At 42.4% G+C, this 24,262-nt stretch overlaps 1 protein-coding gene and 1 long non-coding RNA gene across 14 annotated transcripts in view; one reads left to right on the plus strand and one right to left on the minus strand.

The window, feature by feature from the left end:
* Positions 1-24,262, plus strand: part of LOC127925421 (solute carrier family 15 member 1-like) — a 72,913-nt gene that overhangs the window by 33,693 nt on the left and 14,958 nt on the right. Inside the window, exon 7 of the mRNA XM_052510289.1 lies at positions 6,506-6,596. Coding sequence (XP_052366249.1) covers positions 6,506-6,596 — 91 coding nt within the window. The remainder of the gene's footprint in view (positions 1-6,505; positions 6,597-24,262) is intronic.
* Positions 9,180-24,262, minus strand: part of LOC127925422 (uncharacterized) — a 29,704-nt gene continuing 14,621 nt past the window's right edge. Inside the window, exons 2-4 of one of the 13 annotated variants that reach the window (XR_008120902.1) lie at positions 23,108-23,150; positions 19,574-19,690; positions 9,180-9,256 (exon numbers count right to left, since the gene is read on the minus strand). This is a non-coding gene — a long non-coding RNA (uncharacterized LOC127925422). Of the gene's footprint in view, positions 9,257-10,282; positions 10,658-13,274; positions 13,457-14,167; positions 14,263-16,369; positions 16,533-16,898; positions 17,391-17,951; positions 18,101-19,102; positions 19,152-19,573; positions 19,691-20,805; positions 21,007-22,830; positions 22,980-23,107; positions 23,151-23,613; positions 23,709-24,262 lie in introns of those variants that run through there. The other 12 variants (XR_008120900.1, XR_008120901.1, XR_008120899.1 and 9 more) reach the window with 12 other exon arrangements.

The raw sequence follows: 24,262 nt of genomic DNA on the forward strand, positions 1-24,262 counted from the left end.
TCGGTCTTTACAGTAGTGTAGACTCCATTTTAGAGTCTGTCTCTACCGACCTCGGTTAGAGTCTGTCTCTACCGACCTCTGTCTTTACAGTAGTGTAGACTCCATTTAGAGTCTGTCTCTACCGACCTCGGTCTTTACAGGGGTGTAGACTCCATTTAGAGTCTGTCTCTAACGACCTCGGTCTTTACAGTAGTGTAGACTCCATTTAGAGTCTGTCTCTACCGACCTCGGTCTTTACAGTAGTGTAGACTCCATTTTAGAGTCTGTCTCTACCAACCTCGGTTAGAGTCTGTCTCTACCGACCTCGGTTAGAGTCTGTCTCTACCGACCTCGGTTAGAGTCTGTCTCTACTGACCTCGGTCTTTACAGTGGTGTAGACTCCATTTTAGAGTCTGTCTCTACCGACCTCGGTCTTTACAGTAGTGTAGACTCCATTTTAGAGTCTGTCTCTACCGACCTCGGTTAGAGTCTGTCTCTACCGACCTCGGTCTTTACAGTAGTGTAGACTCCATTTTAGAGTCTGTCTCTACTGACCTCGGTCTTTACAGTAGTGTAGACTCCATTTAGAGTCTGTCTCTACCGACCTCGGTCTTTACAGTAGTGTAGACTCCATTTTAGAGTCTGTCTCTACTGACCTCTGTCTTTACAGTAGTGTAGACTCCTTTTTAGAGTCTGTCTCTACCGACCTCGGTTAGAGTCTGTCTCTACCGACCTCGGTTAGAGTCTGTCTCTACCGACCTCGGTTAGAGTCTGTCTCTACTGACCTCGGTCTTTACAGTGGTGTAGACTCCATTTTAGAGTCTGTCTCTACCGACCTCGGTCTTTACAGTAGTGTAGACTCCATTTTAGAGTCTGTCTCTACCGACCTCTGTCTTTACAGTAGTGTAGACTCCATTTAGAGTCTGTCTCTACCGACCTCGGTCTTTACAGTAGTGTAGACTCCATTTTAGATTCTGTCTCTACCGACCTCTGTCTTTACAGTAGTGTAGACTCCATTTAGAGTCTGTCTCTACCGACCTCGGTCTTTACAGTAGTGTAGACTCCATTTTAGATTCTGTCTCTACCGACCTCTGTCTTTACAGTAGTGTAGACTCCATTTAGAGTCTGTCTCTACCGACCTCGGTCTTTACAGTAGTGTAGACTCCATTTTAGAGTCTGTCTCTACCAACCTCGGTTAGAGTCTGTCTCTACCGACCTCGGTTAGAGTCTGTCTCTACCGACCTCGGTTAGAGTCTGTCTCTACCGACCTCGGTCTTTACAGTGGTGTAGACTCCATTTTAGAGTCTGTCTCTAGACTCCATTTTAGAGTCTGACTGACCTCTGTCTTTACAGTAGTGTAGACTCCATTTTAGAGTCTGTCTCTACCGACCTCTGTCTTTACAGTAGTGTAGACTCCATTTTAGAGTCTGTCTCTACCGACCTCTGTCTTTACAGTAGTGTAGACTCCAGTCTGTTTAGACCTCGGTTAGAGTCTGTCTCTACCGACCTCTGTCTTTACAGTAGTGTAGACTCCAGTCTGTTTAGAGTCTGTCTCCATTTAGAGTCTGTCTCCGACCTCGGTCTTTACAGTAGTGTAGACTCCATTTTAGATTCTGTCTAGACTCTGTCTTTACAGTAGTGTTCCAGAGTCTGTCTCTACCGACCTCGGTCTTTACAGTAGTGTAGACTCCATTTTAGAGTCTGTCTCTACCGACCTCGAGTCTTTACAGTAGTGTAGACTCCATTTAGAGTCTGTCTCTACCGACCTCGGTCTTTACAGTAGTGTAGACTCCATTTTAGATTCTGTCTCTACCGACCTCTGTCTTTACAGTAGTGTAGACTCCATTTAGAGTCTGTCTCTACTGACCTCGGTCTTTACAGTAGTGTAGACTCCATTTTAGAGTCTGTCTCTACCGACCTCGGTTAGGTCTTTACACCTCGGGTAGTGTAGACTCCATTTAGAGTCTGTCTCTACTGACCTCGGGTCTTTACAGTAGTGTAGACTCCATTTTAGAGTCTGTCTCTACTGACCTCGGTCTTTACAATAGTGTAGACTCCATTTTAGAGTCTGTCTCTACTGACCTCTGTCTTTACAGTAGTGTAGACTCCATTTTAGATTCTGTCTCTACTGACCTCTGTCTTTACAGTAGTGTAGACTCCATTTTAGATTCTGTCTCTACCGACCTCTGTCTTTACAGTAGTGTAGACTCCATTTTAGAGTCTGTCTCTACTGACCTCGGTCTTTACAGTAGTGTAGACTCCATTTTAGAGTCTGTCTCTACCGACCTCGGTCTTTACAGTAGTGTAGACTCCATTTTAGAGTCTGTCTCTACTGACCTCTGTCTTTACAGTAGTGTAGACTCCATTTTAGAGTCTGTCTCTACTGACCTCGGTCATTACAGTAGTGTAGACTCCATTTTAGAGTCTGTCTCTACTGACCTCGGTCTTTACAGTAGTGTAGACTCCATTTTAGAGTCTGTCTCTACCGACCTCTGTCTTTACAGTAGTGTAGACTCCATTTTAGAGTCTGTCTCTACCGACCTCTGTCTTTACAGTAGTGTAGACTCCATTTTAGAGTCTGTCTCTACTGACCTCGGTCTTTACAGTAGTGTAGACTCCATTTTAGAGTCTGTCTCTACTGACCTCGGTCTTTACAGTAGTGTAGACTCCATTTTAGATTCTGTCTCTACCGACCTCTGTCTTTACAGTAGTGTAGACTCCATTTTAGAGTCTGTCTCTACTGACCTCGGTCTATACAGTAGTGTAGACTCCATTTTAGATTCTGTCTCTACCGACCTCTGTCTTTACAGTAGTGTAGACTCCATTTTAGAGTCTGTCTCTACTGACCTCGGTCTATACAGTAGTGTAGACTCCATTTTAGAGTCTGTCTCTACCGACCTCGGTCTATACAGTAGTGTAGACTCCATTTTAGAGTCTGTCTCTACCGACCTCTGTCTATACAGTAGTGTAGACTCCATTTTAGATTCTGTCTCTACCGACCTCTGTCTTTACAGTAGTGTAGACTCCATTTTAGAGTCTGTCTCTACCGACCTCTGTCTTTACAGTAGTGTAGACTCCATTTTAGAGTCTGTCTCTACCGACCTCTGTCTTTACAGTAGTGTAGACTCCATTTTAGATTCTGTCTCTACCGACCTCTGTCTTTACAGTAGTGTAGACTCCATTTTAGAGTCTGTCTCTACTGACCTCGGTCTATACAGTAGTGTAGACTCCATTTTAGAGTCTGTCTCTACCGACCTCTGTCTATACAGTAGTGTAGACTCCATTTTAGAGTCTGTCTCTACCGACCTCTGTCTTTACAGTAGTGTAGACTCCATTTAGAGTCTGTCTCTACCGACCTCGGTCTTTACAGTAGTGTAGACTCCATTTTAGAGTCTGTCTCTACCGACCTCGGTTAGAGTCTGTCTCTACCGACCTCTGTCTTTACAGTAGTGTAGACTCCATTTAGAGTCTGTCTCTACTGACCTCGGTCTTTACAGGGGTGTAGACTCCATTTAGAGTCTGTCTCTAACGACCTCGGTCTTTACAGTAGTGTAGACTCCATTTTAGATTCTGTCTCTACCGACCTCTGTCTTTACAGTAGTGTAGACTCCATTTAGAGTCTGTCTCTACCGACCTCGGTCTTTACAGTAGTGTAGACTCCATTTTAGAGTCTGTCTCTACCAACCTCGGTTAGAGTCGGTTAGAGTCTGTCTCTACCGACCTCGGTCTTTACAGAGTCTGTCTCTACTGACCTCGGTCTTTACAGTAGTGTAGACTCCATTTTAGATTCTGTCTCTACCGACCTCTGTCTTTACAGTAGTGTAGACTCCATTTTAGAGTCTGTCTCTACCGACCTCGGTCTTTACAGTAGTGTAGACTCCATTTTAGAGTCTGTCTCTCGACCTCGGTCTTTACAGTAGTGTAGACTCCATTTAGAGTCTGTCTCTACTGACCTCGGTCTTTACAGTAGTGTAGACTCCATTTTAGAGTCTGTCTCTACTGACCTCGGTCTTTACAATAGTGTAGACTCCATTTTAGAGTCTGTCTCTACTGACCTCTGTCTTTACAGTAGTGTAGACTCCATTTAGAGTCTGTCTCTACCGACCTCGGTCTTTACAGTAGTGTAGACTCCATTTTAGATTCTGTCTCTACCGACCTCTGTCTTTACAATAGTGTAGACTCCATTTAGAGTCTGTCTCTACCGACCTCTGTCTTTACAGTAGTGTAGACTCCATTTTAGAGTCTGTCTCTACTGACCTCGGTCTATACAGTAGTGTAGACTCCATTTTAGAGTCTGTCTCTATCGACCTCGGTCTTTACAGGGGTGTAGACTCCATTTAGAGTCTGTCTCTACTGACCTCGGGTCTTTACAGTAGTGTAGACTCCATTTTAGAGTCTGTCTCTACTGACCTCGGTCTTTACAATAGTGTAGACTCCATTTTAGAGTCTGTCTCTACTGACCTCTGTCTTTACAGTAGTGTAGACTCCATTTTAGAGTCTGTCTCTACTGACCTCGGTCTTTACAGTAGTGTAGACTCCATTTTAGATTCTGTCTCTACCGACCTCTGTCTTTACAGTAGTGTAGACTCCATTTTAGAGTCTGTCTCTACTGACCTCGGTCTATACAGTAGTGTAGACTCCATTTTAGAGTCTGTCTCTATCGACCTCGGTCTTTACAGTAGTGTAGACTCCATTTTAGAGTCTGTCTCTACTGACCTCAGTCTATACAGTAGTGTAGACTCCATTTTAGATTCTGTCTCTACCGACCTCTGTCTTTACAGTAGTGTAGACTCCATTTTAGAGTCTGTCTCTACTGACCTCTGTCTTTACAGTAGTGTAGACTCCATTTTAGAGTCTGTCTCTACTGACCTCTGTCTATACAGTAGTGTAGACTCCATTTTAGATTCTGTCTCTACCGACCTCTGTCTTTACAGTAGTGTAGACTCCATTTTAGAGTCTGTCTCTACTGACCTCTGTCTATACAGTAGTGTAGACTCCATTTTAGAGTCTGTCTCTACCGACCTCTGTCTTTACAGTAGTGTAGACTCCATTTTAGAGTCTGTCTCTACCGACCTCTGTCTTTACAGTAGTGTAGACTCCATTTTAGATTCTGTCTCTACCGACCTCTGTCTTTACAGTAGTGTAGACTCCATTTTAGAGTCTGTCTCTACTGACCTCTGTCTTTACAGTAGTGTAGACTCCATTTTAGAGTCTGTCTCTACCGACCTCTGTCTTTACAGTAGTGTAGACTCCATTTTAGATTCTGTCTCTACCGACCTCTGTCATTACAGTAGTGTAGACTCCATTTTAGAGTCTGTCTCTACCGACCTCTGTCTTTACAGTAGTGTAGACTCCAGACTCAGGAAGTAGTGATCAGCATGGTTTATCAACGTCACTTCAGTCATTATCAGTGCTGAGCCAGCAGAACACATCCCAGAAGGTTGTTTAATAACCAGTAACCCTGGATACCAGCTGGAAGGTGCATTTAGGTCAAAGGTTATAGAGCATCATGTTGCTGAATGTGGATGAATCTAAACACCTTGAATCTCCAGCAGATAGATGGTGCTCTAGCTGCTAGCTATGGTTAGATACAAATGTCAAGGTCAGATGTTTGCAGTTCTAAACCTGTTTCCCTGTCCATGTCTCACGTCCTCCTGTCCTCCTGTCCATGTCTCCTGTCTATGTCTCACGTCCTCCTGTCCATGTCTCCTGTCCATGTCTCCTGTCCATGTCTCCTGTCCATGTCTCACGTCCTCCTGTCCTCCTGTCCATGTCTCCTGTCCATGTCTCACGTCCTCCTGTCCTCCTGTCCATGTCTCCTGTCTATGTCTCACGTCCTCCTGTCCTCCTGTCCATGTCTCCTGTCTATGTCTCACGTCCTCCTGTCCATGTCTCCTGTCTATGTCTCACGTCCTCCTGTCCTCCTGTCCATGTCTCCTGTCCATGTCTCACGTCCTCCTGTCCTCCTGTCCATGTCTCCTGTCCATGTCTCACGTCCTCCTGTCCTCCTGTCCATGTCTCCTGTCCATGTCTCACGTCCTCCTGTCCTCCTGTCCATGTCTCCTGTCCTCTTGTCCTTCTGTCTTCCTGTCTCCTGTCCTCCTGTCCATGTCACCTGTCCTCCTGTCCATGTCACCTGTCCTCATGTCCTCCTGTCCATGTCTCCTGTCCTCCTGTCCATGTCTCCTGTCTTCCTGTCCTCCTGTTCTCCTGTTCTCCTGTCCTCCTGTCCTCCTGTCCTCCTGTCCATGTCTCCTGTCCTCCTGTCCATGTCTCCTGTCCTCCTGTCCTCCTGTCAATGTCTCCTGTCCTCCTGTCCTCCTGTCCATGTCTCCTGTCCCCCTGTCCTCCTGTCTTCCTGTCCTCCTGTCCTCCTCTCCACCTGTCCTCCTGTCCTCCTGTCCTCCTGTCCATGTCTCCTGTCTACCTGTCCACCTGTCCTCCTGTCTTCCTGTCCTCCTGTCTTCCTGTCCTCCTGTCCACCTGTCCTCCTGTCTTCCTGTCCTCCTGTCTATACATTCTCCAGGAGAAACAGAGGAGCACGTTCTTCTCCATCTTCTACCTGTCAATCAATGCTGGTAGTCTCCTGTCTACTGTCATCACACCCATCCTCAGAGGTACGACCATAACCCTAAACTAACACAATACCTGTTCTCCTGTCTACTGTCATTACACCCATCCTCAGAGGTACGACCATAACCCTAAACTAACACAATGCCTGGTCAGACTTTACATTACTAACCCTAAACTAACACAACGCCTGGTCAGACCTGACTACTACTAACCCTAAACTAACACAATGCCTGGTCAGACTTTACATTACTAACCCTAAACTAACACAACGCCTGGTCAGACCTGACTACTACTAACCCTAAACTAACACAATACCTGGTCAGACTTTACATTACTAACCCTAAACTAACACAACGCCTGGTCAGACTTTACATTACTAACCCTAAACTAACACAATGCCTGGTCAGACTTGACTACTACTAACCCTAAACTAACACAACGCCTGGTCAGACTTTACATTACTAACCCTAAACTAACACAACGCCTGGTCAGACCTGACTACTACTAACCCTAAACTAACACAATACCTGGTCAGACCTGACTACTACTAACCCTAAACTAACACAACGCCTGGTCAGACCTGACTACTACTAACCCTAAACTAACACAACGCCTGGTCAGACCTGACTACTACTAACCCTAAACTAACACAACGCCTGGTCAGACTTTACATTACTAACCCTAAACTAACACAACGCCTGGTCAGACCTGACTACTACTAACCCTAAACTAACACAATACCTGGTCAGACTTTACATTACTAACCCTAAACTAACACAACGCCTGGTCAGACTTGACTACTACTAACCCTAAACTAACACAATACCTGGTCAGACTTTACATTACTAACCCTAAACTAACACAACGCCTGGTCAGACCTGACTACTACTAACCCTAAACTAACACAACGCCTGGTCAGACCTGACTACTACTAACCCTAAACTAACACAACGCCTGGTCAGACTTGACTACTACTAACCCTAAACTAACACAATACCTGGTCAGACTTTACATTACTAACCCTAAACTAACACAATACCTGGTCAGACTTTACATTACTAACCCTAAACTAACACAATGCCTGGTCAGACTTGACTACTACTAACCCTAAACTAACACAATACCTGGTCAGACTTTACATTACTAACCCTAAACTAACACAATACCTGGTCAGACTTTACATTACTAACCCTAAACTAACACAATACCTGGTCAGACTTTACATTACTAACCCTAAACTAACACAATGCCTGGTCAGACCTGACTACTACTAACCCTAAACTAACACAATACCTGGTCAGACTTGACTACTACTAACCCTAAACTAACACAATACCTGGTCAGACTTAACATTACTAACCCTAAACTAACACAATGCCTGGTCAGACCTGACTACTACTAACCCTAAACTAACACAATGCCTGGTCAGACTTGACACTACTAACCCTAAACTAACACAATGCCTGGTCAGACTTGACTACTACTAACCCTAAACTAACACAATGCCTGGTCAGACTTGACTACTACTAACCCTAAACTAACACAACGCCTGGTCAGACTTGACTACTACTAACCCTAAACTAACACAACGCCTGGTCAGACTTTACATTACTAACCCTAAACTAACACAACGCCTGGTCAGACTTGACTACTACTAACCCTAAACTAACACAATGCCTGGTCAGACTTGACTACTACTAACCCTAAACTAACACAACGCCTGGTCAGACTTTACATTACTAACCCTAAACTAACACAATGCCTGGTCAGACTTGACTACTACTAACCCTAAACTAACACAATACCTGGTCAGACTTGACTACTACTAACCCTAAACTAACACAACGCCTGGTCAGACTTGACATTACTAACCCTAAACTAACACAACGCCTGGTCAGACTTGACTACTACTAACCCTAAACTAACACAATACCTGGTCAGACTTTACATTACTAACCCTAAACTAACACAACGCCTGGTCAGACTTTACATTACTAACCCTAAACTAACACAACGCCTGGTCAGACTTTACATTACTAACCCTAAACTAACACAATGCCTGGTCAGACTTGACATTACTAACCCTAAACTAACACAACGCCTGGTCAGACCTGACTACTACTAACCCTAAACTAACACAATGCCTGGTCAGACTTTACATTACTAACCCTAAACTAACACAACGCCTGGTCAGACCTGACTACTACTAACCCTAAACTAACACAATGCCTGGTCAGACTTTACATTACTAACCCTAAACTAACACAATGCCTGGTCAGACTTTACATTACTAACCCTAAACTAACACAACGCCTGGTCAGACTTGACATTACTAACCCTAAACTAACACAATGCCTGGTCAGACTTGACATTACTAACCCTAAACTAACACAATACCTGGTCAGACTTGACATTACTAACCCTAAACTAACACAATACCTGGTCAGACTTGACTACTACTAACCCTAAACTAACACAACGCCTGGTCAGACTTTACATTACTAACCCTAAACTAACAAAATGCCTGGTCAGACCTGACTACTACTAACCCTAAACTAACACAACGCCTGGTCAGACTTTACATTACTAACCCTAAACTAACACAATGCCTGGTCAGACCTGACTACTACTAACCCTAAACTAACACAACGCCTGGTCAGACTTTACATTACTAACCCTAAACTAACACAATACCTGGTCAGACCTGACTACTACTAACCCTAAACTAACACAATACCTGGTCAGACTTGACATTACTAACCCTAAACTAACACAACGCCTGGTCAGACTTGACATTACTAACCCTAAACTAACACAACGCCTGGTCAGACCTGACTACTACTAACCCTAAACTAACACAACGCCTGGTCAGACCTGACTACTACTAACCCTAAACTAACACAATGCCTGGTCAGACTTTACATTACTAACCCTAAACTAACACAATGCCTGGTCAGACTTGACTACTACTAACCCTAAACTAACACAATGCCTGGTCAGACTTGACATTACTAACCCTAAACTAACACAATGCCTGGTCAGACTTGACTACTACTAACCCTAAACTAACACAATGCCTGGTCAGACTTGACTACTACTAACCCTAAACTAACACAATGCCTGGTCAGACTTTACATTACTAACCCTAAACTAACACAACGCCTGGTCAGACTTGACTACTACTAACCCTAAACTAACACAACGCCTGGTCAGACTTGACATTACTAACCCTAAACTAACACAACGCCTGGTCAGACTTGACTACTACTAACCCTAAACTAACACAATGCCTGGTCAGACTTGACATTACTAACCCTAAACTAACACAATGCCTGGTCAGACCTGACTACTACTAACCCTAAACTAACACAACGCCTGGTCAGACTTGACTACTACTAACCCTAAACTAACACAATGCCTGGTCAGACTTGACATTACTAACCCTAAACTAACACAATGCCTGGTCAGACTTGACATTACTAACCCTAAACTAACACAACGCCTGGTCAGACTTGACATTACTAACCCTAAACTAACACAACGCCTGGTCAGACTTGACTACTACTAACCCTAAACTAACACAACGCCTGGTCAGACTTGACATTACTAACCCTAAACTAACACAATGCCTGGTCAGACTTGACTACTACTAACCCTAAACTAACACAATGCCTGGTCAGACTTGACATTACTAACCCTAAACTAACACAATGCCTGGTCAGACTTGACATTACTAACCCTAAACTAACACAATGCCTGGTCAGACTTGACATTACTAACCCTAAACTAACACAATGCCTGGTCAGACTTGACATTACTAACCCTAAACTAACACAATACCTGGTCAGACTTGACATTACTAACCCTAAACTAACACAATACCTGGTCAGACTTGACTACTACTAACCCTAAACTAACACAACGCCTGGTCAGACTTTACATTACTAACCCTAAACTAACACAATGCCTGGTCAGACCTGACTACTACTAACCCTAAACTAATACAACGCCTGGTCAGACTTGACTACTACTAACCCTAAACTAACACAACGCCTGGTCAGACTTTACATTACTAACCCTAAACTAACACAATACCTGGTCAGACCTGACTACTACTAACCCTAAACTAACACAATACCTGGTCAGACTTGACATTACTAACCCTAAACTAACACAACGCCTGGTCAGACCTGACTACTACTAACCCTAAACTAACACAACGCCTGGTCAGACCTGACTACTACTAACCCTAAACTAACACAATGCCTGGTCAGACTTTACATTACTAACCCTAAACTAACACAACGCCTGGTCAGACCTGACTACTACTAACCCTAAACTAACACAATGCCTGGTCAGACTTTGACTACTACTAACCCTAAACTAACACAATGCCTGGTCAGACTTGACTACTACTAACCCTAAACTAACACAATGCCTGGTCAGACCTGACTACTACTAACCCTAAACTAACACAATGCCTGGTCAGACTTGACTACTACTAACCCTAAACTAACACAATGCCTGGTCAGACTTTACATTACTAACCCTAAACTAACACAATGCCTGGTCAGACTTGACTATTACTAACCCTAAACTAACACAATACCTGGTCAGACTTGACATTACTAACCCTAAACTAACACAACGCCTGGTCAGACTTTACATTACTAACCCTAAACTAACACAATGCCTGGTCAGACTTTACATTACTAACCCTAAACTAACACAATACCTGGTCAGACCTGACTACTACTAACCCTAAACTAACACAATGCCTGGTCAGACTTTACATTACTAACCCTAAACTAACACAACGCCTGGTCAGACTTTACATTACTAACCCTAAACTAACACAATGCCTGGTCAGACTTGACATTACTAACCCTAAACTAACACAATACCTGGTCAGACTTTACATTACTAACCCTAAACTAACACAACGCCTGGTCAGACTTTACATTACTAACCCTAAACTAACACAATACCTGGTCAGACCTGACTACTACTAACCCTAAACTAACACAATGCCTGGTCAGACTTGACATTACTAACCCTAAACTAACACAACGCCTGGTCAGACTTGACTACTACTAACCCTAAACTAACACAATGCCTGGTCAGACTTGACATTACTAACCCTAAACTAACACAATGCCTGGTCAGACTTTACATTACTAACCCTAAACTAACACAACGCCTGGTCAGACTTGACATTACTAACCCTAAACTAACACAATGCCTGGTCAGACTTGACTACTACTAACCCTAAACTAACACAATGCCTGGTCAGACTTGACATTACTAACCCTAAACTAACACAATGCCTGGTCAGACTTGACATTACTAACCCTAAACTAACACAATACCTGGTCAGACTTGACATTACTAACCCTAAACTAACACAATACCTGGTCAGACTTGACTACTACTAACCCTAAACTAACACAACGCCTGGTCAGACTTTACATTACTAACCCTAAACTAACACAATGCCTGGTCAGACCTGACTACTACTAACCCTAAACTAACACAACGCCTGGTCAGACTTGACTACTACTAACCCTAAACTAACACAACGCCTGGTCAGACTTTACATTACTAACCCTAAACTAACACAACGCCTGGTCAGACTTGACTACTACTAACCCTAAACTAACACAATGCCTGGTCAGACTTGACATTACTAACCCTAAACTAACACAATGCCTGGTCAGACTTTACATTACTAACCCTAAACTAACACAACGCCTGGTCAGACTTGACTACTACTAACCCTAAACTAACACAATGCCTGGTCAGACTTTACATTACTAACCCTAAACTAACACAATGCCTGGTCAGACTTGACATTACTAACCCTAAACTAACACAATGCCTGGTCAGACCTGACTACTACTAACCCTAAACTAACACAATGCCTGGTCAGACTTTACATTACTAACCCTAAACTAACACAATGCCTGGTCAGACTTGACATTACTAACCCTAAACTAACACAATGCCTGGTCAGACCTGACTACTACTAACCCTAAACTAACACAATGCCTGGTCAGACTTTACATTACTAACCCTAAACTAACACAACGCCTGGTCAGACCTGACTACTACTAACCCTAAACTAACACAATGCCTGGTCAGACTTGACATTACTAACCCTAAACTAACACAATACCTGGTCAGACTTGACATTACTAACCCTAAACTAACACAACGCCTGGTCAGACTTGACATTACTAACCCTAAACTAACACAACGCCTGGTCAGACTTGACATTACTAACCCTAAACTAACACAATGCCTGGTCAGACTTGACTACTACTAACCCTAAACTAACACAATGCCTGGTCAGACTTGACATTACTAACCCTAAACTAACACAACGCCTGGTCAGACTTGACTACTACTAACCCTAAACTAACACAATGCCTGGTCAGACTTGACATTACTAACCCTAAACTAACACAATGCCTGGTCAGACTTTACATTACTAACCCTAAACTAACACAACGCCTGGTCAGACTTGACATTACTAACCCTAAACTAACACAATGCCTGGTCAGACTTGACATTACTAACCCTAAACTAACACAATGCCTGGTCAGACTTGACATTACTAACCCTAAACTAACACAATGCCTGGTCAGACTTGACATTACTAACCCTAAACTAACACAATACCTGGTCAGACTTGACTACTACTAACCCTAAACTAACACAACGCCTGGTCAGACTTTACATTACTAACCCTAAACTAACACAATGCCTGGTCAGACCTGACTACTACTAACCCTAAACTAATACAACGCCTGGTCAGACTTGACTACTACTAACCCTAAACTAACACAACGCCTGGTCAGACTTTACATTACTAACCCTAAACTAACACAATACCTGGTCAGACCTGACTACTACTAACCCTAAACTAACACAATACCTGGTCAGACTTGACATTACTAACCCTAAACTAACACAATGCCTGGTCAGACCTGACTACTACTAACCCTAAACTAACACAACGCCTGGTCAGACCTGACTACTACTAACCCTAAACTAACACAATGCCTGGTCAGACTTTACATTACTAACCCTAAACTAACACAACGCCTGGTCAGACCTGACTACTACTAACCCTAAACTAACACAATGCCTGGTCAGACTTGACTACTACTAACCCTAAACTAACACAACGCCTGGTCAGACTTGACTACTACTAACCCTAAACTAACACAATGCCTGGTCAGACTTTACATTACTAACCCTAAACTAACACAACGCCTGGTCAGACTTTACATTACTAACCCTAAACTAACACAATACCTGGTCAGACTTTACATTACTAACCCTAAACTAACACAACGCCTGGTCAGACTTTACATTACTACCCCTAAACTAACACAATGCCTGGTCAGACTTTACATTACTAACCCTAAACTAACACAATGCCTGGTCAGACCTGACTACTACTAACCCTAAACTAACACAATACCTGGTCAGACTTTACATTACTAACCCTAAACTAACACAACGCCTGGTCAGACTTTACATTACTAACCCTAAACTAACACAATACCTGGTCAGACCTGACTACTACTAACCCTAAACTAACACAATGCCTGGTCAGACTTGACATTACTAACCCTAAACTAACACAACGCCTGGTCAGACTTTACATTACTAACCCTAAACTAACACAATACCTGGTCAGACCTGACTACTACTAACCCTAAACTAACACAATGCCTGGTCAGACTTGACATTACTAACCCTAAACTAACACAATGCCTGGTCAGACTTTACATTACTAACCCTAAACTAACACAACGCCTGGTCAGACTTGACATTACTAACCCTAAACTAACACAATGCCTGGTCAGACTTGACTACTACTAACCCTAAACTAACACAATGCCTGGTCAGACTTGACATACTAACCCTAAACTAACACAACCCTCAGAAACTAACCCTAAACTAACACAATACCTGGTCAGACTTGACATTACTAACCCTAAACTAACACAATACCTGGTCAGACTTGACTACTACTAACCCTAAACTAACACAACGCCTGGTCAGACTTTACATTACTAACCCTAAACTAACACAATGCCTGGTCAGACCTGACTACTACTAACCCTAAACTAACACAACGCCTGGTCAGACTTGACTACTACTAACCCTAAACTAACACAACGCCTGGTCAGACCTAACATTACTAACCCTAAACTAACACAATGCCTGGTCAGACCTGACTACTACTAACCCTAAACTAACACAATGCCTGGTCAGACTTGACATTACTAACCCTAAACTAACACAACGCCTGGTCAGACTTGACTACTACTAACCCTAAACTAACACAACGCCTGGTCAGACTTGACATTACTAACCCTAAACTAACACAACGCCTGGTCAGACCTGACTACTACTAACCCTAAACTAACACAATGCCTGGTCAGACTTGACATTACTAACCCTAAACTAACACAATGCCTGGTCAGACTTGACATTACTAACCCTAAACTAACACAATGCCTGGTTAGACTTGACTACTACTAACCCTAAACTAACACAATGCCTGGTCAGACTTGACATTACTAACCCTAAACTAACACAATGCCTGGTCAGACTTGACATTACTAACCCTAAACTAACACAATACCTGGTCAGACCTGACTACTACTAACCCTAAACTAACACAATGCCTGGTCAGACTTTACATTACTAACCCTAAACTAACACAACGCCTGGTCAGACTTTACATTACTAACCCTAAACTAACACAATGCCTGGTCAGACTTGACATTACTAACCCTAAACTAACACAATACCTGGTCAGACTTTACATTACTAACCCTAAACTAACACAACGCCTGGTCAGACTTTACATTACTAACCCTAAACTAACACAACGCCTGGTCAGACTTGACATTACTAACCCTAAACTAACACAATACCTGGTCAGACTTGACTACTACTAACCCTAAACTAACACAATGCCTGGTCAGACTTGACATTACTAACCCTAAACTAACACAATGCCTGGTCAGACTTGACTACTACTAACCCTAAACTAACACAATGCCTGGTCAGACTTGACATTACTAACCCTAAACTAACACAATGCCTGGTCAGACTTGACATTACTAACCCTAAACTAACACAATACCTGGTCAGACTTGACATTACTAACCCTAAACTAACACAATACCTGGTCAGACTTGACTACTACTAACCCTAAACTAACACAACGCCTGGTCAGACTTTACATTACTAACCCTAAACTAACACAATACCTGGTCAGACTTGACATTACTAACCCTAAACTAACACAACGCCTGGTCAGACTTTACATTACTAACCCTAAACTAACACAATGCCTGGTCAGACTTTACATTACTAACCCTAAACTATCACAATACCTGGTCAGACCTGACTACTACTAACCCTAAACTAACACAATACCTGGTCAGACTTGACATTACTAACCCTAAACTAACACAATGCCTGGTCAGACTTTACATTACTAACCCTAAACTAACACAACGCCTGGTCAGACTTGACTACTACTAACCCTAAACTAACACAATGCCTGGTCAGACTTGACATTACTAACCCTAAACTAACACAATGCCTGGTCAGACTTTACATTACTAACCCTAAACTAACACAACGCCTGGTCAGACTTTACATTACTAACCCTAAACTAACACAATGCCTGGTCAGACTTTACATTACTAACCCTAAACTAACACAACGCCTTGTCAGACTTTACATTACTAACCCTAAACTAACACAATACCTGGTCAGACTTTACATTACTAACCCTAAACTAACACAATGCCTGGTCAGACTTTACATTACTAACCCTAAACTAACACAATGCCTGGTCAGACTTGACATTACTAACCCTAAACTAACACAACGCCTGGTCAGACTTTACATTACTAACCCTAAACTAACACAATACCTGGTCAGACCTGACTACTACTAACCCTAAACTAACACAACGCCTGGTCAGACTTTATTATTATTATTATTATTAACCCTAAACTAACACAACGCCTGGTCAGACCTGACTACTACTAACCCTAAACTAACACAATGCCTGGTCAGACTTTACATTACTAACCCTAAACTAACACAACGCCTGGTCAGACCTGACTACTACTAACCCTAAACTAACACAATGCCTGGTCAGACTTTACATTACTAACCCTAAACTAACACAATGCCTGGTCAGACTTGACTACTACTAACCCTAAACTAACACAACGCCTGGTCAGACTTGACATTACTAACCCTAAACTAACACAACGCCTGGTCAGACTTGACTACTACTAACCCTAAACTAACACAATGCCTGGTCAGACTTGACATTACTAACCCTAAACTAACACAATGCCTGGTCAGACTTTACATTACTAACCCTAAACTAACACAACGCCTGGTCAGACTTGACATTACTAACCCTAAACTAACACAATGCCTGGTCAGACTTGACATTACTAACCCTAAACTAACACAATGCCTGGTCAGACTTGACATTACTAACCCTAAACTAACACAATACCTGGTCAGACTTGACATTACTAACCCTAAACTAACACAATACCTGGTCAGACTTGACTACTACTAACCCTAAACTAACACAACGCCTGGTCAGACTTTACATTACTAACCCTAAACTAACACAATGCCTGGTCAGACCTGACTACTACTAACCCTAAACTAACACAACGCCTGGTCAGACTTGACTACTACTAACCCTAAACTAACACAACGCCTGGTCAGACTTTACATTACTAACCCTAAACTAACACAATACCTGGTCAGACCTGACACTACTAACCCTAAACTAACACAATACCTGGTCAGACTTGACATTACTAACCCTAAACTAACACAATGCCTGGTCAGACCTGACTACTACTAACCCTAAACTAACACAACGCCTGGTCAGACCTGACTACTACTAACCCTAAACTAACACAATGCCTGGTCAGACTTTACATTACTAACCCTAAACTAACACAACGCCTGGTCAGACTTGACTACTACTAACCCTAAACTAACACAATGCCTGGTCAGACCTGACTACTACTAACCCTAAACTAACACAATGCCTGGTCAGACTTGACTACTACTAACCCTAAACTAACACAATACCTGGTCAGACTTTACATTACTAACCCTAAACTAACACAACGCCTGGTCAGACTTTACATTACTAACCCTAAACTAACACAATGCCTGGTCAGACTTTACATTACTAACCCTAAACTAACACAACGCCTTGTCAGACTTTACATTACTAACCCTAAACTAACACAATACCTGGTCAGACTTTACATTACTAACCCTAAACTAACACAATGCCTGGTCAGACTTGACTACTACTAACCCTAAACTAACACAACGCCTGGTCAGACTTTACATTACTAACCCTAAACTAACACAATACCTGGTCAGACTTGACATTACTAACCCTAAACTAACACAACGCCTGGTCAGACTTTACATTACTAACCCTAAACTAACACAATGCCTGGTCAGACTTGACATTACTAACCCTAAACTAACAACGCCTGGTCAGACTTGACTACTACTAACCCTAAACTAACACAATGCCTGGTCAGACTTGACATTACTAACCCTAAACTAACACAACGCCTGGTCAGACTTGACTACTACTAACCCTAAACTAACACAATGCCTGGTCAGACTTGACATTACTAACCCTAAACTAACACAATGCCTGGTCAGACTTTACATTACTAACCCTAAACTAACACAACGCCTGGTCAGACTTGACATTACTAACCCTAAACTAACACAATGCCTGGTCAGACTTGACACTACTACTAACCCTAAACTAACACAATGCCTGGTCAGACTTGACATTACTAACCCTAAACTAACACAATGCCTGGTCAGACTTGACATTACTAACCCTAAACTAACACAATACCTGGTCAGACTTGACATTACTAACCCTAAACCCAATACCTGGTCAAACTAACTAACCCTAAACTAACACAACGCCTGGTCAGACTTGACATTACTAACCCTAAACTAACACAATGCCTGGTCAGACCTGACTACTACTAACCCTAAACTAACACAACGCCTGGTCAGACTTGACTACTACTAACCCTAAACTAACACAACGCCTGGTCAGACTTTACATTACTAACCCTAAACTAACACAATACCTGGTCAGACTTGACTACTACTAACCCTAAACTAACACAATACCTGGTCAGACTTGACATTACTAACCCTAAACTAACACAATGCCTGGTCAGACATTACTAACCCTAAACTAACACAACGCCTGGTCAGACTTACTAACTAACCCTAAACTAACACAATGCCTGGTCAGACTTTACATTACTAACCCTAAACTAACACAACGCCTGGTCAGACTTTACATTACTAACCCTAAACTAACACAACGCCTGGTCAGACTTGACTACTACTAACCCTAAACTAACACAACGCCTGGTCAGACTTTACATTACTAACCCTAAACTAACACAACGCCTGGTCAGACTTGACTACTACTAACCCTAAACTAACACAATGCCTGGTCAGACCTGACTACTACTAACCCTAAACTAACACAATGCCTGGTCAGACTTGACATTACTAACCCTAAACTAACACAACGCCTGGTCAGACTTGACTACTACTAACCCTAAACTAACACAATGCCTGGTCAGACTTGACATTACTAACCCTAAACTAACACAATGCCTGGTCAGACTTGACATTACTAACCCTAAACTAACACAACGCCTGGTCAGACTTTACATTACTAACCCTAAACTAACACAATGCCTGGTCAGACTTTACATTACTAACCCTAAACTAACACAACGCCTGGTCAGACTTGACATTACTAACCCTAAACTAACACAATACCTGGTCAGACTTGACATTACTAACCCTAAACTAACACAACGCCTGGTCAGACTTGACATTACTAACCCTAAACTAACACAACGCCTGGTCAGACTTTACATTACTAACCCTAAACTAACACAACGCCTGGTCAGACTTTACATTACTAACCCTAAACTAACACAACGCCTGGTCAGACCTGACTACTACTAACCCTAAACTAACACAATGCCTGGTCAGACTTGACATTACTAACCCTAAACTAACACAACGCCTGGTCAGACTTGACTACTACTAACCCTAAACTAACACAATGCCTGGTCAGACTTGACATTACTAACCCTAAACTAACACAATGCCTGGTCAGACTTGACTACTACTAACCCTAAACTAACACAATGCCTGGTCAGACTTGACTATTACTAACCCTAAACTAACACAACGCCTGGTCAGACTTGACTACTACTAACCCTAAACTAACACAACGCCTGGTCAGACTTGACATTACTAACCCTAAACTAACACAACGCCTGGTCAGACTTGACTACTACTAACCCTAAACTAACACAATGCCTGGTCAGACTTGACATTACTAACCCTAAACTAACACAATGCCTGGTCAGACTTTACATTACTAACCCTAAACTAACACAACGCCTGGTCAGACTTGACATTACTAACCCTAAACTAACACAATGCCTGGTCAGACTTGACATTACTAACCCTAAACTAACACAATGCCTGGTCAGACTTGACATTACTAACCCTAAACTAACACAATACCTGGTCAGACTTGACATTACTAACCCTAAACTAACACAATACCTGGTCAGACTTGACTACTACTAACCCTAAACTAACACAACGCCTGGTCAGACTTTACATTACTAACCCTAAACTAACACAATGCCTGGTCAGACCTGACTACTACTAACCCTAAACTAACACAACGCCTGGTCAGACTTGACTACTACTAACCCTAAACTAACACAACGCCTGGTCAGACTTTACATTACTAACCCTAAACTAACACAATGCCTGGTCAGACCTGACTACTACTAACCCTAAACTAACACAATGCCTGGTCAGACTTTACATTACTAACCCTAAACTAACACAATGCCTGGTCAGACTTGACTACTACTAACCCTAAACTAACACAACGCCTGGTCAGACCTGACTACTACTAACCCTAAACTAACACAACGCCTGGTCAGACTTTACATTACTAACCCTAAACTAACACAACGCCTGGTCAGACTTGACTACTACTAACCCTAAACTAACACAACGCCTGGTCAGACCTGACTACTACTAACCCTAAACTAACACAACGCCTGGTCAGACCTGACTACTACTAACCCTAAACTAACACAACGCCTGGTCAGACTTTACATTACTAACCCTAAACTAACACAACGCCTGGTCAGACTTTACATTACTAACCCTAAACTAACACAATACCTGGTCAGACTTGACATTACTAACCCTAAACTAACACAACGCCTGGTCAGACTTTACATTACTAACCCTAAACTAACACAATGCCTGGTCAGACTTGACATTACTAACCCTAAACTAACACAATGCCTGGTCAGACTTGACTACTACTAACCCTGGCCTGGTCAGACTTTACATTACTAACCCTAAACTAACACAACGCCTGGTCAGACTTTACATTACTAACCCTAAACTAACACAATGCCTGGTCAGACTTGACATTACTAACCCTAAACTAACACAATACCTGGTCAGACTTTACATTACTAACCCTAAACTAACACAACGCCTGGTCAGACCTGACTACTACTAACCCTAAACTAACACAATACCTGGTCAGACTTGACATTACTAACCCTAAACTAACACAACGCCTGTTCAGACTTGACTACTACTAACCCTAAACTAACACAATACCTGGTCAGACTTTACATTACTAACCCTAAACTAACACAATGCCTGGTCAGACTTTACATTACTAACCCTAAACTAACACAACGCCTGGTCAGACTTGACATTACTAACCCTAAACTAACACAATGCCTGGTCCTAAACTAACCCTAAACTAACACAATGCCTGGTCAGACTTGACATTACTAACCCTAAACTAACACAATGCCTGGTCAGACTTGACATTACTAACCCTAAACTAACACAATGCCTGGTCAGACTTGACATTACTAACCCTAAACTAACACAATACCTGGTCAGACTTGACTACTACTAACCCTAAACTAACACAACGCCTGGTCAGACTTTACATTACTAACCCTAAACTAACACAATGCCTGGTCAGACCTGACTACTACTAACCCTAAACTAACACAACGCCTGGTCAGACCTGACTACTACTAACCCTAAACTAATACAACGCCTGGTCAGACTTTACATTACTAACCCTAAACTAACACAATACCTGGTCAGACCTGACTACTACTAACCCTAAACTAACACAACGCCTGGTCAGACTTGACATTACTAACCCTAAACTAACACAATGCCTGGCCTGGTCAGACTTGACATTACTAACCCTAAACTAACACAATGCCTGGTCAGACTTGACATTACTAACCCTAAACTAACACAATACCTGGTCAGACTTTGACATTACTAACCCTAAACTAACACAATGCCTGGTCAGACTTGACTACTACTAACCCTAAACTAACACAATGCCTGGTCAGACTTGACTACTACTAACCCTAAACTAACACAATGCCTGGTCAGACTTGACTACTACAACCCTAAACTAACACAATGCCTGGTCAGACCTGACTACTACTAACCCTAAACTAACACAATGCCTGGTCAGACTTTACATTACTAACCCTAAACTAACACACGCCTGGTCAGACTTGACATTACTAACCCTAAACTAACACAACGCCCGGTCAGACCTGACTACTACTAACCCTAAACTAACACAATGCCTGGTCAGACTTGACATTACTAACCCTAAACTAACACAACGCCTGGTCAGACTTTACATTACTAACCCTAAACTAACACAATGCCTGGTCAGACTTTACATTACTAACCCTAAACTAACACAATACCTGGTCAGACTTTACATTACTAACCCTAAACTAACACAACGCCTGGTCAGACTTTACATTACTAACCCTAAACTAACACAACGCCTGGTCAGACTTGACATTACTAACCCTAAACTAACACAATACCTGGTCAGACCTGACTACTACTAACCCTAAACTAACACAATGCCTGGTCAGACTTGACATTACTAACCCTAAACTAACACAACGCCTGGTCAGACTTGACTACTACTAACCCTAAACTAACACAATGCCTGGTCAGACTTGACATTACTAACCCTAAACTAACACAATACCTGGTCAGACTTGACTACTACTAACCCTAAACTAACACAACGCCTGGTCAGACTTTACATTACTAACCCTAAACTAACACAATACCTGGTCAGACTTGACATTACTAACCCTAAACTAACACAACGCCTGGTCAGACTTTACATTACTAACCCTAAACTAACACAATGCCTGGTCAGACCTGACTACTACTAACCCTAAACTAACACAACGCCTGGTCAGACTTGACTACTACTAACCCTAAACTAACACAACGCCTGGTCAGACTTTACATTACTAACCCTAAACTATCACAATACCTGGTCAGACCTGACTACTACTAACCCTAAACTAACACAATACCTGGTCAGACTTGACATTACTAACCCTAAACTAACACAATGCCTGGTCAGACTTTACATTACTAACCCTAAACTAACACAACGCCTGGTCAGACTTGACTACTACTAACCCTAAACTAACACAATGCCTGGTCAGACTTGACATTACTAACCCTAAACTAACACAATGCCTGGTCAGACTTTACATTACTAACCCTAAACTAACACAACGCCTGGTCAGACTTTACATTACTAACCCTAAACTAACACAATGCCTGGTCAGACTTGACATTACTAACCCTAAACTAACACAATGCCTGGTCAGACTTGACATTACTAACCCTAAACTAACACAACGCCTGGTCAGACTTTACATTACTAACCCTAAACTAACACAATGCCTGGTCAGACTTGACATTACTAACCCTAAACTAACACAAACGCCTGGTCAGACTTGACATTACTAACCCTAAACTAACACAACGCCTGGTCAGACTTGACATTACTAACCCTAAACTAACACAACGCCTGGTCAGACTTTACATTACTAACCCTAAACTAACACAATACCTGGTCAGACCTGACTACTACTAACCCTAAACTAACACAATGCCTGGTCAGACTTTACATTACTAACCCTAAACTAACACAACGCCTGGTCAGACTTTACATTACTAACCCTAAACTAACACAATGCCTGGTCAGACTTGACATTACTAACCCTAAACTAACACAATGCCTGGTCAGACTTTACATTACTAACCCTAAACTAACACAACGCCTGGTCAGACTTGACTACTACTAACCCTAAACTAACACAATGCCTGGTCAGACTTGACATTACTAACCCTAAACTAACACAACGCCTGGTCAGACTTGACATTACTAACCCTAAACTAACACAACGCCTGGTCAGACTTGACATTACTAACCCTAAACTAACACAACGCCTGGTCAGACTTGACATTACTAACCCTAAACTAACACAACGCCTGGTCAGACTTGACATTACTAACCCTAAACTAACACAACGCCTGGTCAGACTTGACATTACTAACCCTAAACTAACACAACGCCTGGTCAGACTTGACATTACTAACCCTAAACTAACACAATGCCTGGTCCTTAATTACT

Source organism: Oncorhynchus keta, unplaced genomic scaffold, assembly GCF_023373465.1.
Source record: "Oncorhynchus keta strain PuntledgeMale-10-30-2019 unplaced genomic scaffold, Oket_V2 Un_contig_5548_pilon_pilon, whole genome shotgun sequence".
NCBI classification, from domain to species: domain Eukaryota; kingdom Metazoa; phylum Chordata; class Actinopteri; order Salmoniformes; family Salmonidae; genus Oncorhynchus; species Oncorhynchus keta.